The following is a 15,871-nucleotide window of genomic DNA, read 5'->3' as shown; positions in this document are numbered from 1 at the left end:
GTAGATGTGTAAGAGATTTTGGGGGTCAAAGTTAGAAAAACATAATTTATGTAAGAATTTACCTGATAAATTCATTTTTCATATTGGTAAGAGCCCATGAGCTAGTGACGTATGGGATATACAATCCTACCAGGAGGGGGCAAAGTTTCCCAAACCTCAAAATGCCTATAAATACACCCCTCACCACACCCACAATTCAGTTTTACAAACTTTGCCTCCTATGGAGGTGGTGAAGTAAGTTTGTGCTAAGATTTCTACGTTGATATGCGCTTCTCAGCATTGTTGAAGCCCGATTCCTCTCAGAGTACAGCGAATGTCAGAGGGACGTGAAGGGAGTATCACTTATTTGAATACAATGATTTCCCTAACGGGGGTCTATTTCATAGGTTCTCTGTTATCGGTTGTAGTGATTCATCTCCTACCTCCCTTTTCAGATCGACGATATACTCTCAATTTACCATTACCTCCACTAATAACTATTTTAGTACTGGTTTGGCTATCTGCTATATGTGGATGGGTGTCTTTTGGTAAGTATGTTTTTATTTTCTTAAGACACCTCAGCTATGGTTTGGCACTTTATGCATTTATATAAAGATCTAAATATATGTATTGTACTTATATTTGCCATGAGTCGGGTTCATGTATTTCCTTCTGCAGATTGTCAGTTTCATATTTGGGGAATATAAACATCTTTTAAATATGAAATTTATTTCTTACCTGGGGTTTAGTCTTTTTTTTTTCAATTGACTACTTCTTACAAATTGCGGGCGGTATTAGGCCCGCGGGTGCGACAAATGCTAAACTTTATTGCGTCATTTTTGACGCGAAAAAGTATGTCTGACGCAAGTTTGGCACTTCCGGCGTCATACTTGACGCCGAGACCTTTCACTCTGTTGCGTCATTAGTGACGCGAGTGTGTCATTTACGGTTATTTTTTTGGCGCCAAAAAAGTTTAGTTACGTTGTGCGTCATACTTGGCGCCAAACTTTTTTATTATTTCAATACCCCATTGATGTTTGCCTCATCAGAGGGCTATGCTATTTGCATGTTTTCCCATTCCTGAAACTGTCATATAAGGAAATAATTTTGTTTTATATGTTGTTTTTTATCTTACATTTTGCAAGATGTCTCAACATGATCCTGCCTCAGAAGCTTCTACTGGAACATTGCTGCCTGACATCGGTTCAACCAAAGCTAAGTGCATTTGTTGTAAAATTGTAGAAATTATCTCACCGAATGTCATTTGTAATAGTTATCATGATAAAACTTTTACATGCAGATAGTGTATCCATTAGTAATAGTACATTGCCAGTTGCAGTTCCTTCAACTTCTAATGTGCATGATATACCTGTAAATTTTAAAGAATTTGTTTCTGATTCTATTCTGAAGGCTTTGTCTGCATTTCCACCTTTAAATAAACGTAAAAGGTCTTTTAAAACTTCTCATTTAGTTTATGAAATTTCAGATGACCAACATCATAATAATTTATCCTCTTCTAATGAGGATCTATCTGATTCAGAAGATCCTTCCTCAGACATTGACACTAACAAATCTACTTATTTATTTAAAATTGAGTATATGTGTTCTTTATTAAAAGAAGTGTTAATTACTTTGGATATTGAGGTAACCAGTCCTCTTGACGTTCAGTCTAATTAACGTTTAAATGCTGTTTTTAAACCTCCTGTGGTTTTTCCAGGGGTTTTTCCTATTCCTAAGGATATTTCTGATATGATTTCTAAAGGAATGGAATAAGCCAGGTACTTCTTTTATTCCTTCTTCAAGGTTTAAAAAATTGTATCCTTTAGCAGAAAAATCTATAGAGTTTTGGGAAAAGATCCCCAAAGTTGAAGGGGCTATTTATACTCTTTTTAAACATACCACTATTCCTATGGGAGATAGTACGTCCTTTAAGGATCCTATAGATAGGAAGCTTGAATCTTACCTAAGGAAGGCCTATTTATATTCAGGTCATCTTCTTAGACCTGCAATTTCTTTGGCTGATGTTGCGGCTGCATCAACTTTCTGGTTGTAGAATTTAGCGCAACAGGAATTGGATTCTGACTTATCTAGCATTATTCGCTTACTGCAATATGCTAATCATTTTATTTATGATGCTATTTTTGATATTATCAAAATTGATGTTAGATCCATGTCTTTAGCTATTTTAGCTAGAAGAGCTTTGTGGCTTAAATCCTGGAATGCTGATATGACATCTAATTCTAGATTACTATCTCTTTCTTTCCAAGGTAATAATTTATTTGGGTCCCAGTTGGATTCTATTATTTCAACTGTTACTGGGGGAAAGGGAGTTTTCCTGCCTCAGGATAAAAAAACCTAAGGGTAAATCTAAGGCTTCTAACTGTTTTCGTTCCTTTCGTCGGGGGAAGGATTGAATTTTTTTTGTTCTTTATTCTAAGGAATCTGCCTCCAATTGGAAGCCTTCCTCAAATTGGAATAAATCCAAGCCTTTCAGAAAACCAAAGTCAGCCCCTAAGTCCGCATGAAGGTGCGGCCCTCATTCCAGCTCAGCTGGTAGGGGCAGATTAAGGTTTTTAAAGGATATTTGGATAAAATCTGTTCAAAATCAATGGATTCAGAGCATTGTCTCTCAAGGGTATCGAATAGGATTCAGAGTAAGACCTCCTGTGAGAAGATTTTTTTTTCTTTCACGTATCTCAGTAAATCCAGTAAAAGCTCAGGCTTTCCTGAAGTGTGTTTCAGACCTGGAGTCTTCAGGGGTAATCATGCCAGTTCCTCTTCTGAAACAAGGTTTGGGGTTTTATTCAAATCTATTCATTGTCCCAAAGAAGGAAAATTTATTCAGACCAGTTCTGGATCTGAAAATTTTGAATAGTTATGTAAGAGTACCAACTTTCAAGATGGTGACTATAAGGACTATTCTGCCTTTTGTTCAGCAAGGACATTATATGTCCACAATAGACTTGAAGGATGCATACCTTCATATTCCGATTCATAGAACATTTTCAGTTTCTGAGATTCTTTTTTCTAGACAAGCATTACCAATTTGTTGCTCTTCCATTTGGCCTAGAAACAGCTCCAAGAATCTTTTCAAAGGTTCTGGGTGCCCTACTCTCTGTAATCAGAGAACAGGGTATTGCAGCGTTTCCTTATTTGGACGATATCTTGGTACTAGCTCAGTCTTTACGTTCTGCAGAATCTCACACAAATCAACTAGTGTTGTTTCTTCGGAAACATGGTTGGAGGATCAATTTACCAAAGAGTTTCTTGATTCCTCAGACAAGATCCAGATAGATTGTGTCCATGACTCTGTCTCTAACAGACAAGAGACATTTAAAATTGGTTGCAGCCTGCCGGCACCTTCAGTCTGTCATTCCCTTCAGTGGCTATTTGCATGGAAGTTTTAGGTCTCATGACTGCAGCATCGGACGCGATCCCCTTTGCTCATTTTCACATGAGACCTCTTCAGCTTTGTTTGCTGAATCAATGGTGCAGGGATTATACAAAGATATCACAATTAATATCCTTAAATCCCAATGTACGACACTCTCTGACATGGTGGATAGATCACCATCGTTTAGTTCAAGGGGCTTCTTTTGTTCGGCCAACCTGGACTGTGATCACAATAGATGAGTCTCTCAGGTTGGGGAGCTGTTTGGGGATCTCTGACAGCACAAGGGGTTTGGAAATCTCAAGAGGGAGATTACCAATAAATATTTTAGAACTCAGTGCAATTCTCAGAGCTCTTCAGTTTTGGCCTTTGTTAAAGAGAGAACCGTTCATTTTTTTCAGACAGACAATATCACAACAGTGGCATATGTCAATCATCAGGGTGAAACTCACAGTCCCCAAGCTATGAAAGAAGTATCTTGAATACTTGGCGGAATCCAGCTCCTGTCTAATCTCTGCGGTGCATATCCCAGGTGTAGACAATTGGGAAGCGGATTATCTCAGCCGCCAGACTTTACATCCAGGGGAGTGGTCTCTCCATCCAGATGTGTTTTCTCAGATTGTTCAGATGTGGGGTCTTCCAGAGATAGATCTCATGGCCTCTCATCTAAACAAGAAACTTCCCAGATACCTGTCCAGGTCCAGGGATGTTCAGGCGGAAGCAGTGGATACACTGACACTTCCTTGGTGTTATCATCCTGCTTATATCTTCCCGCCTCTAGTTCTCCTTCCAAGAGTGATCTCCAAAATCATCATGGAACAGTCTTTTGTGTTGCTGGTGGCTCCAGCATGGCCACACAGGTTTTGGTATGCAGATCTGGTTCGGATGTCCAGTTGCCCGCCTTGGCCACTTCCGTTACGGCCGGACCTAATATGTCAAGGTCCGTTTTTCCATCAGGATCTCAAATCATTAAATTTTAAGGTATGGAAATTGAACGCTTAGTTCTAAGTCAGAGGTTTCTCTGACTCAATGATTAATACTATGTTACAAGCTCGTAAATCTGTCTCTAGAAAGATTTATTATAGAGTTTGGAAGACTTACATTTCATGGTGTTCTTCTCATAAATTCTCCTGGCATTCTTTTAGAATTCCTAGAATTTTACAGTTCCTTCACGTTGGTTTGGATAAGGGTTTGTCTGCAAGTTCCTTGAAAGGTCAAATCTTCGCTCTTTCTGTTTTATTTCACAGAAATATTGCTATACTTTCTGATATTCACTGTTTTGTACAGGCTTTAGTTCATATTAAGCCTGTCATTAAATCAATTTCTCCTCCTTGGAGTCTTAATTTGGTTCTGAAGGCTTTACAGGCTCCTCCATTTGAGCCTATGCATTCTTTAGACATTAAACTACTTTCTTGGAAAGTGTTGTTCCTTTTGGCTATCTCTTCTGCTAGAAGAGTTTCTGAGCTATCTGCTCTTTCTTGTGAGTCTCCTTTTCTGATTTTTCATCAGGATAAGGCAGTTATGCGGACTTCTTTTCAATTTTTACCTAAGGTTGTGAATTCTAACAACATTAGTAGAGAAATTGTTGTCCCTTCCTTATGTCCTAATCTTAAGAATTCTTTGGAGAGATCCTTACATTCTTTGGATGTGGTAAGAGCTTTGAAATATTATGTAGAAGCTACAAAATATTTCAGGAAGACTTCCAGTCTATTTGTTTTATTTTCTGGTCCTAGAAAAGGTCAGAAGGCTTCTGCTATTTTCTTGGCTTCTTGGTTGAAACTTTTGATTCATCAAGCTTATTTGGAGTCAGGTCAGGCCCCGCCTCAAAGAATTACAGCTCATTCTACTAGATCAGTCTCCACTTCGTGGGCCTTTAAGAATGAAGCTTCAGTTGATCAGATTTGCAAAGCGGCGACTTGGTCCTCTTTGCATACATTTACTAAATTCTACCGTTTTGATGTATTTGCTTCTTCGGAAACAGTTTTTGGTAGAAAAGTTCTTCAGGCAGCTGTTTCAGTTTGATTCTTCTGCTTTGATTTAAGTTTTTTTTTTTTTTTTTTTCTTTCAAAAATGAAAATAAACTTATTTTTTTGGGTTGTGGATTAATTTTTCAGCGAAATATTTCTGTTTTTATTTTTATTCCCTCCCCCTCTAGTGACTCTTGAGTGAAAGACTCCACATCTTGGGTATTGATGTCCCATATGTCACTAGCTCATGGTCTCTTGCCAATTACATGAAAGAAAACATAATTTATGTAAGATCCTACCTGATAAATTCATTTCTTTCATATTGGCAAGAGTCCATGAGGCCCACCCTTTTTATGGTGGTTATGATTTTTTGTATAAAGCACAATTATTTCCAAATTTCCTTTGTGGGGTTTTTTTTTTTTTTTTTTTTTTTTTTTATTTTATTTTATTTATCACCAATACAAGGTACATTCGTAAAACAAATATCCGTAACACACCACGCAGGGTGTGTTAGGGGATTACAAAATTGATAAAGCATGAGAAAGAAATGTAACAATATACATTCCCAGATACATGAAAATGTAATAAACACGTTTATAGTAAGAAATGCAAGGAACGTCTTCGGATTTGAGTGTCATCTAGGTTATATGCATATGCACCTCAATGTTGGGGTTTTGTTATTTTATGAACTAATACAACTAAACACCTATAAACCTAAAAACAAAACTAAAATTAACAGAGAACAAAGGAAGAAAAAATAAAGAGAGAAAAGAACAAGCAAACAAAAAAAAAAAAGGCATGTCTTAAAGAAAATAAGAGGCTGAAAGGTATGTATAGTGGTAGACTAATTCACTGGCCACTCTAGAACATCCCCAATATTGTTAACAAGATAGTCCAAAATGATCAATAAACAGTCAGGGACCGCCAGTTTACCATATCAGCTAGTACACCCACTATCAAATGTTGGCCCCAAATGCAAATCACTCAGCCAGCAATGATATAAAATAAATGGGCTGGAAGTGTACATTGAAGCCAGATTGCGACATTAGAAGCATTTCTGCCACACCGCTTTATGCAATACGGTAGTATTCCACAGAAGTGGGAAGACGTGACAGCCGCAGTTTAAAATAATATGGCGTATGATAGGCTAGTCTAGTAGTTAGTTTTTAGAGGTTATAAACAATTAAGTGGTATAATGTAAGTGTATGCATTATATTAGATGGACTTCGCTTACTATTTTGAGTCTGTAAAAAGACACAAACAAGCAGGAAACAGCATGACAGAAAACCCAAGACAACGATAAACAGTATAGCATGATAGCATGCCATAGGGGATAAATATCGATCCCAATTGGGAGAAGACAAGATTGCTTTCTGATAGCCTATATTAAAATTAGAATTTACCACTAACTAAGTAAAAATACTGGGAGTAGATTAACGGTCAGGTAGGAGTGGGATATGATATTAAGAAGGTGTTAGGTGCTTGTGTAATTCACCTTGGTTAAGAGTGCTGGCAGACTACTTGTAGGTTATATTGCCTAAAATGTGAGATCCTCTGCTGCACCGAGCATACACTTTACATTTATACAGTCATCCCAGATTAAATTATAAGAATAGTAATCAACTGCAATCTGCTGGCATTTAGAGTGAAAGGTACATAAAGAAAGAAATTTAAGTAAGTTACAATGAAACATTTATACACACCGTATTCAATCCTTGAGCATAATGAGTGGTAGATTTAGAATTAAAGTTTTACGACGTAAATTATTTGTGCACTAACTAAAACTTCAGCTGCCTTAAAAATGACAACACAAGCTGTCATAATGCACAAGGGCTCCCAGAAATAATATAGGAGTACTGAGTGAAATGTCCGCTTCTATACAAGATGGCGTGTATCAAGGCGATTCAAAGATCAAATATGTTCTGTTTCATACAGATTACTAGTCCGGTGTACCCACAGTGCCAGTATCAAAGTCCACCAGAGACAAAAGAAGTGTCCTTTAGAGCAGAAAGATCAATAGCGATCGATAACACAAGTGAGTTATAATTCAGCCAACCCCAGTAGGTAGACGCATCTCATTCAATTGTAAAGGCACATCCTCCGTTTTCATACCGGTTCTCCCCCCTTCAAATAAGCCAGCAGTGAATGTCGTGATAAATAAAACAAAGCAGTGATCATGGGTATTCTTAGTGTGGTTTGTAGGGCTGCAGATGTAATAGGCAATACCTCCCTTACTGCTCAATCCATCTAGGTTACACGCCAGAGAGGGTGAGGAGGACAACAGCAAGTCCCATTGTGATTTGCAGTGTGGATCTGCAGCAGATTTCAGCGTCTGCAGATGTAAGGGAATCGTGGCTGTCATTGGCATCTCAGTCGCTGCTTTCAGTTGCGTGAAGGTTAGGTCTGGTAGACCGCTCGCTGCCTCATATGTATAGGATGCAGGGATGCTAGTTGTAGTATACCAGATATGACCCGGGTGATTTGACGTGTTTCTCTCCAGCAAGGGGGGGGGGGGGGGATTTCCGATATTCTCATTGCTGCACAGAGACTCATACAGGAGGATAGAAGTAGATCTAGCCTGGGCATGAAAAAGGCTTTTATTTCAGCCAATACTTGCATGGTTGCATCCGATTTACCAGAAGTGAGAGTGTCCATTGTACATGTACCCCACGTGGCGGTAGAATGCTTGTCACTGCGTTAAATATCCTTTTCTACTTTAATTTGCTTCTCGGCGGCCAAGGGGTGGTATGCCTCGATCCAAGATAGTTCCCGGGCACAAGATATTGCCAAGGGATGTAAGGATGGCTACGTGTAAGGTCACTTCTTCCACAAGCTATGCAGAGCTCCAAGAATCTGTGGCCATCTTCAAACGCCGCCCACCGGAAGTCCAAATTTCCTTTGTTGATGCTTTCTACTACTTTCTTTATCACCCCACTGCCTGGCTATTCGTTAAACTGGATTGTGGGTGTGGTGAGGGGTGTATTTATAGGCATTTTGAGGTTTGGGAAACTTTGCCCCTCCTGGTAGGATTGTATATCCCATACGTCACTAGCTCATGGACTCTTGCCAATATGAAAGAAATGAATTTATCAGGTAAGTTCTTACATAAATTATGTTTTTTAAGCAAATATAACTCTCTAGACATAGGAATTATCTTGTTGAATCATTTGCTACAATCCAATGATAAACTATTATTGAAAAAAATGGCTCTAGCTCCAAAGATTTACAAATAATTTTGGATGTGTTAACTTTACCATAGGATCCTGTTTGCTTTTACTTATCTGCTCACCTAATTGTGTTAATGTGAAGAAAAAAAAAATTAGTAAATCTAAAATGAATTTGGTATATAAGCATTCCCCATGACTAACACTGTTACATTGCCCCGCAAAAAAAATAATTCCTATCCACTTTGGTAAATCTCACTTTTTTGTCTATTAAAGGTAACTATAATTTTAACAGGCTGTCCTAAAATTAAAATATTGTATAAAAGCATGCACTTGATAAATAACAAAAACAAGATTTATGCTTAAGATCTGTTTATTCCTTTCCTGTACAGTCGGGACATAAATTTCCCAGAAGCCTCCTATCTATCTTTCTTTTCTTTTCTCGTCTCTTTTTTATTTTCTTTCTTTCCTCCCTCCCACCCTCTAGGACATTTTAGAAAGCTCATGGAACAACCTAGGTTAGATTCAAATTTAAAGGGTCTGCTAGGGGGGGGGGGGTACCATTGGTCAAAACTGTGGTCTAATATTAAAAGGACACTTTGTTTGTTTTTTTTGTTTTTTTTATTCTGTGCATAAAAAGCCATTTCAAAATATTCAGACTTATTCTGAGCAATCTTGAAATCTCACACAGGGTGGACCTTTATAGTATGAAAAAAAACTTTTCTTTTTTTGTTTTGTTGGCAAAATATCATATTCATGGTCTTATTTTGCTATGGGCAGTTAGTGACAGATTGAGTGTGTGCTCTGAGCTTACCAATCACTGTGTATAATGTTATATTAGTATAAATATGTGTTTAGTGTATCCAAGTTATCACTATTTTTTTTTAACTTTTTACAACACTTTTTTTCAATTCTTTTTAATTCCATTTTGTCAAAGTAGTATGTGAATGCCTTGATATTTTCACTATTAAGACTTTTGTTATTTAATAAAATATTTTATATTACATTACTTGTAAAAACATGTCATGAATTTTTTTTTTTTTTTCAGGTGTGAACAGCAAACAGCTGACCTTGTGGGTATCTGTAGGTGTAGTATCGTTCATCCTTTGTTTGACGGTAATCTGGACAATTGCAATAAAAGGATGCAGGTAATGTCTTAAAGGTGTAATCATCTTTTGTTGTGTCGCAAAGTTACAGAAACTCTGGGGGGTATTTTTACTTTCAAAACATGAGGGGGAAAAACTAGCGCAGTAGATAACTATGCAAAATTCATAATGAAAAGACAATACTATAATATATATATATATATATATATATATATATATATATATATATATATATATATATATATTCTCTCACACACACACACACACACACACACGTTTTAAAAAAAAAAAAAAAAAAAAAAAAAAAAAAAACAGGTGCATTTTCCCAAATCTGGAATTCCAAAACCCAAACTTATTCTGAAATCCAACACACTGCAGATATAAGCCAAACAGTGGAAAGTCTCAGTAATTCAGTAATTTGAAGTATTCCGGAATCCAAACAAAAAGCCAAATTCCATTCTATGGTTAATCCTTTAGCACGTTAGAATGTAAGCTAAAAATATTGTATTTTTTATTTCATAGCCTATAACTGTCTTTAACTTGTTGTTGTGAAATTTGTGGTTTGTAAACTGAAGTAGATGTTCAGATGAGATAGGAAGTTTACACGCACCTTTTATAATCAGATTGGACGTTTATATGCATCACATTACGTACTTTTCGACTGATATAATGTTTACATTCCTACACTGTTCAAGGGATATGTAATTCAACATACATCCTGTAACTGATATTACCTGGAAGATTCTTCTTAATATCATATGTTTCTCCAGTAAGTTGATCTAAAATAATGTAGTGCAGCTTAGGGATTGGGGCCACAAGTAAACATAAAAACATAGATTTTGACGGCAAATAAGAGCCATTGGCCCAGCAAGCCGGCCTAATATTTCCTGAAAGTATCAACTTATCTAGTTGGTAGGATAGTCCTATGCTTATCCCAGGCATTCTTAAAGTCCTCCACTGTGTTTATTACCTTCTCTTGTGGTAGTTTATTCCGTGAATCACTCACCTTTCCTGAATATACTAAACTTCAGCTTGAGATCATGACCCATTGTCTGCTTCTCCCACCGCCATACACTTCCGCCTCTTGATTTGCAATATGGAGGTGTTTACTTCAATGTAAATGTTTCATTCTTTTCGCTCTTTTACGTGTATCGTAATTAGAAACATTTCCATGTCTGACTAAACTCTTTTTTTTTTTTTTTTTTTTTTTTTTTTTTTTTTTTGGTGCTAAACAATTTTAATGTTGTATGAGAAATGTTCCTTAACGGTTTGCTATTTGCCTCCCAGATGAAAATGTACATCTATTCTATAACCAATGCAATATTTTTATATTTTTTTATATGTAACATTTGCGAATAAGATTTAATAATGCTACAGAGAATTGAGGAGTCTGCCAAATCCTCTTTTCAACAGAATTACTATGCTAAGTTTTAGGTCTCTTAATACTGTTCAAAACAAATTGGAAAAGATTTCATTAAGCTAATGACCACTAGATAAAAAAAAAAGATTTGGTCCCTTTAAAATATAAATGTCTAGTGGGGCTGAATTAGTTTCTATGGTTTGTCATAAGACACCATTATCTCAAATATGTTCTATTTCTTGAGCACTACTAGAAAAGTATGTTACTTTTTATTTTTTGCTGTTCAAAAATATGTTTAAAATGTGTACTTAATGTTGTAAATTAATACAGATGATCAATTTAGAGCACATATCGCTATTGTTTAGTAAAACAAGAGTTATATAAAATAAATATAGCCTTGTGGATTTAGTACTAAAAGACTAAAAAGAGAAAAAAACTTTTGTCACGGACGCCATATCACATTCAGCTTGCAGTCGTCCGATTCCTTTTCAGGAAAGGATATGTAACAATTAGATAGAAAAGCCAAAGCATATAAGCAAGTTTAGCAACAGGATAGACAATACTCATTGCCTGATTTAGATTTTGGTCTAATTTTTTTTTTTTTTTTTAAAGTTAAATGGAACCTACTTGGGTCTTTGAGCAAAGTGGGTATTAAAAAAAACCCCAGGATTTGTGTTTTTTTTGTTTTTTATATTTTTTTCTTATATTTATATATTTTTTCTTCCTGTAGCTTGATGTCCTGTCTTTTGCCACCAGTCCCTGGGCCCAAGATTATGGGATTTGATACCAAGCTTCTTGAGGTATTTTTTTCTTGTTTTAATGTGCTTAAATTTTGTGGGGACAGTGGGTTAGCTCTCGTTTGCATATATATTTAGTTTCGGTGTTAAAGTACTTTTATTGTTTATCTAACAGAGTGGGAAAACTGCAGATTTCTTAAGTGCTCTTGATTGCCATGGCTTTCCACCAACTTCTGACTGTGAAGAGCTGCTAGTGGAATTCCTAGAAGTGGATGACAGCAAGGAGCATCTGATTGCAAGCCAGGAGGATGACCAAAAACGCACTAAAGCCTCCCCTGCTGATACAGACAATGATTCTGGAAGAGGGAGCTGTGACAGCCCTTTTGCCTTTTCTGAAGGCATTAAGGATCTTAGAAACCCCCTCCCAAGTTTTGAAAGTGCAGACAACAACGTTCATGAACACACTTTAAGAAACAGCACATGGCCTTCTCAGAATGTTGCCTCAGAAGGGTCATTTTCAAATTTCAATGATAATAAGTCGTATGTCTGGCCTGATGGGTCAGTGTTTGGAAATGAGTCACAACTGTCCTACAACAATATTACAGATGTTTGTAAGCAGATTGTTGGAGCACCGAATCTTAACTTTGGTGCGTTTTTAATGCCATCTGTAGAAAGGAATCAGCCAAGATACTTTAAAACAATAGAAACAATTGAAGAAGAAAAACTAAGTAAGGAAAATGATCTAGAATACTTGAGCTCCAAAGGTATTGAGCAAGACACCATGCACTTATTATCTAATGAAAAGGCACCTTTTAAATCTGCTAGAACAATGGATTATGTTGAAGTCCATAAGGTCAACCAAAACAATGCACTAGCACTCATACCAAAACACAAAGACCACAACGTCCGAACTGACCAATATTCTGCTATTCCAAACAAGGAATACACAAAAGTAGAGCGAGTGGAGGCAAATAATGTTTTAGTGTTAATGCAGGACATGGTAATTCAGGCCAATCAATTAAGCAATGAACAATCAAAGGACTACTGTAAATCTCTCCAACCATGCCAAGCTGAAAAGCACAAGGGCATCTCCATGCCAGCTCGAAATGAAGGCAAGATTCAGGGGGGAGGAATGGGTTATATGGATCCATCCAGCTTTTTACCTTCATTTAGTTAAATGACTATTTTCATATTTGCTTCTTTAAGTAACTTCATAAAGTAAACTAAGTGCAATGAATGCTAGGATTCCTAGCTTAACAGATTAATATAATTATTGTTCTTTATTTTGCTCAAAAATGTTATATGCTTATCTTCAATCAGTTTCACATATTTAAGATCACAACGCAGAACAAATTATTTAACTTTTTTTTTTTTTTCTCTCACTGGCTTTATATACAGTACTTGTGTAATTTTTAACTTTCAAAGCAAAAACAGACTTGTTCTTTTAGATAAAGGGATCTTGTAGTTTCTTAGACAAGGAAGAAGAAATATGTTTATTTACTTTATTGAATCAGTTTTCATACAACTGGTTGATTACTTAAAATGTGCAATCAAAATAGCATGAGCAGTGCAGGTGTTCATTCCTATAGAGTTGTCTAACTGTTCTCCTCTGGGGCCCACAAACCTCTATTTCCTTATATATATTTTCTTGAATATTAAATAACAAGCTGATCACTTTCAGTCGTTTTAAATAAACAGAAATGTTATACAATCCTGCCTTGTAGAGGGCCCTTCCACTGTAGTTTGACGACTCAGCTAGGTTAAACCTAGTTTTTGGACCTTAGAATGTGAATAATGTAACAGACATAGTGTTGCATCATACACTAAATGGAAAAACAATATATTTTCACGGTTGGTTTTCCAGTTCCTAATAGTTGATAAAGCCATATAAAAAAAAGTCAAGTTCATTTCAGGATTTTGAATGTTTTTTTACATTTTTGTTCCCTACAAAAACGAAGAACAGTTGCTGAATAAAAAGACTACTTTGTACGTTTGCATGTATACATAACCTGGACGTTACCATAAGTTAGGATTTTGTGAAAATACATACAATTCTGGATAATTTGGATTCCAGTTGTTGCATGTGCAAATGAATAACATAAATATGAATATCATACAGGTTTGCATGTGATTGCTTGAGAGAACAGATGTACACTAGTTGAAAATATTGTGACATGTTCCCTCTATTTTAGGAACCTATCAAAAATCTTAAAATTTAAATGCAAACATTTTGGGAGTTATGAAAAAGTATATTTTTGTGATTTAGTAGAGATTAGTCCCCTTTTTTAAAAAAAAATATAAATGTAATTACGGTTATAAGAGTAATTTATAGTTCACAAATGTATTACAAATTTAAGAATTTACAGATAAGCACTTGCTTATGGTTTCAGGTTATTGCAATTTCAGATATTTTGTTGCCAAATTCTTGAATTTACCATTTTAAAGCCTCCAACCTTTTTGAGTATTTTATGGTTTTGGGAGCTTTTTTCCATTTTCCTTAGTTTGCCCAAAACTGTGTTGTCTGAAAAACTCCTTTTGATCTGCCTTACCCATCTATCCTGATTTCCCTTCACAGTCCTGTTTTGTTGATAAAATTACTATTTTTAGAGGTATTGTATTTACAAGATGTTTCTATATATGAATCTGTAAAATGTATGAAAGAGTGTAAAAAAATAATAATGTATAAGTATATACTTTAATGGTTAACTTAAAAAATACACTTTAAATAGACTGTACATACCCATGTGTGCAGTAAAATACTTAAGTCACATTTGTTTTTCTCAGTTAACTTTATCTGTTTGGTATATGGATTATTCCACCAACTTAAACGATTATTCATTTTGATTTGAAAAAAGTGTCTACATAAAAAAAAAAAAAAATCCATCCATAATCTCTACAAAGAGAGGAATAATGAGAAGTGGAGTGCAAGTTTGCAAACTGCTGTATAAAGAAATTGAGATCACTCATCCTAAATTAGGAGAGAATCTGGCTCTACGCCATATGCATGCAGTGTATGGTGATTGAACAGCTGTGCGCTGCTAAGATTCTTACCAAGCTGATATTTTACCTGACAGTTTATATTTATGTAGATAATATAAATTAAATACAAAAATAAAGTTCTGACATACCTCCTAAAATTTTAAAGGGATGTTAAACAGTAAATACATGCTAGAAACAATTATGTATTCTAAGCAAAGATTAGTCTAAGAATATGTAGTTTGAATTTTTACAATTATATTGGTTTTAATATTGAAAGGCTTAAGTTCTATTAAGTAATGGGTGCTGCCATGTTTTGTACTAGTTTTCTATTTATTTCTGCTGGTGCAAACAAAGCTGTGTGGAATCCGTTCTTTTATTACCTTCTTTTCGATCTGTCCCTAATAGTTTTCAGCAGGGAAAACTGATAAGGGGCAACTTAAGTTCAAACATGGCGATGTCCATTACGTTATAGAAACTCAAACTTTAGAAAACCAACAAAGTTTTGAAGTCTAAGTGCAAAATCACATGGGTTAGGGACACTGTGTGGAACAGTAAGCACTGTTCCAGCCAGTAGTTAAGAAGGTCGGACCTGAAACCAAGGTGGAACTGGGGGATAAAAATCGTTGTTTGGAAATGTTGCTCAGGATTCAATAAACACCTGATATATAGCTTAAAACAATGTTTGTTGAAATTGTGTTAACAGTAATCATGCTGACTTGCAGTGATTGGTTTGTTTCTAAAGGGATATTCAACTCAAAATATAAGCCTTAGTATAATAAAGTATTGCCATAAGCATTCTGTATTCTGCTGTAAGATTTCTGAATACTGTACTTGCTTCACTTCCATCAGAGAGGCTGGAGTGATTCCATTTTACTTAGGTATGATGACCCTGCAACATTCTGCATGGCAATTTAAATATTTCACTAATTGGCTAAAGCGAAGGAAACCAGGAACATTGTCTACCACTCTTTTCATGGGTATAATCCTGAGCTGATCTTGATTTTCATAACTGTGCAAGAAATAGTTTTAAACAATTTTGACATATATATTTTATTTACAGATCTTTTTAATGCTTAATTGCATTTACATAATATACATATAAATGAATTTCATGTCCCTTTAAAAAAATGGCACTATATTAGAAGTACACAGACGCATTGAGTCAGTTTTTTTTTTATTAGTTTTTTT

The 15,871-nt window shown here is 35.6% G+C and overlaps 1 protein-coding gene across 1 annotated transcript in view; it reads left to right on the top strand.

The window, feature by feature from the left end:
* The window catches only part of PRLR (prolactin receptor), a 66,050-nt gene extending 50,572 nt beyond the window's left edge, over window positions 1–15,478 (top strand). The window contains exons 7-9 of the mRNA XM_053701201.1: window positions 9,550–9,649; window positions 11,698–11,767; window positions 11,880–15,478. Coding sequence (XP_053557176.1) covers window positions 9,550–9,649; window positions 11,698–11,767; window positions 11,880–12,881 — 1,172 coding nt within the window. The 3' untranslated portion in view covers window positions 12,882–15,478. The remainder of the gene's footprint in view (window positions 1–9,549; window positions 9,650–11,697; window positions 11,768–11,879) is intronic.
* The last annotated feature ends 393 nt before the right edge of the window (window positions 15,479–15,871 follow it).

Source organism: Bombina bombina, chromosome 2, assembly GCF_027579735.1.
Source record: "Bombina bombina isolate aBomBom1 chromosome 2, aBomBom1.pri, whole genome shotgun sequence".
Classification (NCBI taxonomy): Eukaryota; Metazoa; Chordata; class Amphibia; order Anura; family Bombinatoridae; genus Bombina; species Bombina bombina.
The sequence above is the reverse complement of the archived record's forward strand: the minus strand, read 5'-3'. Positions and strand labels throughout refer to the sequence as shown.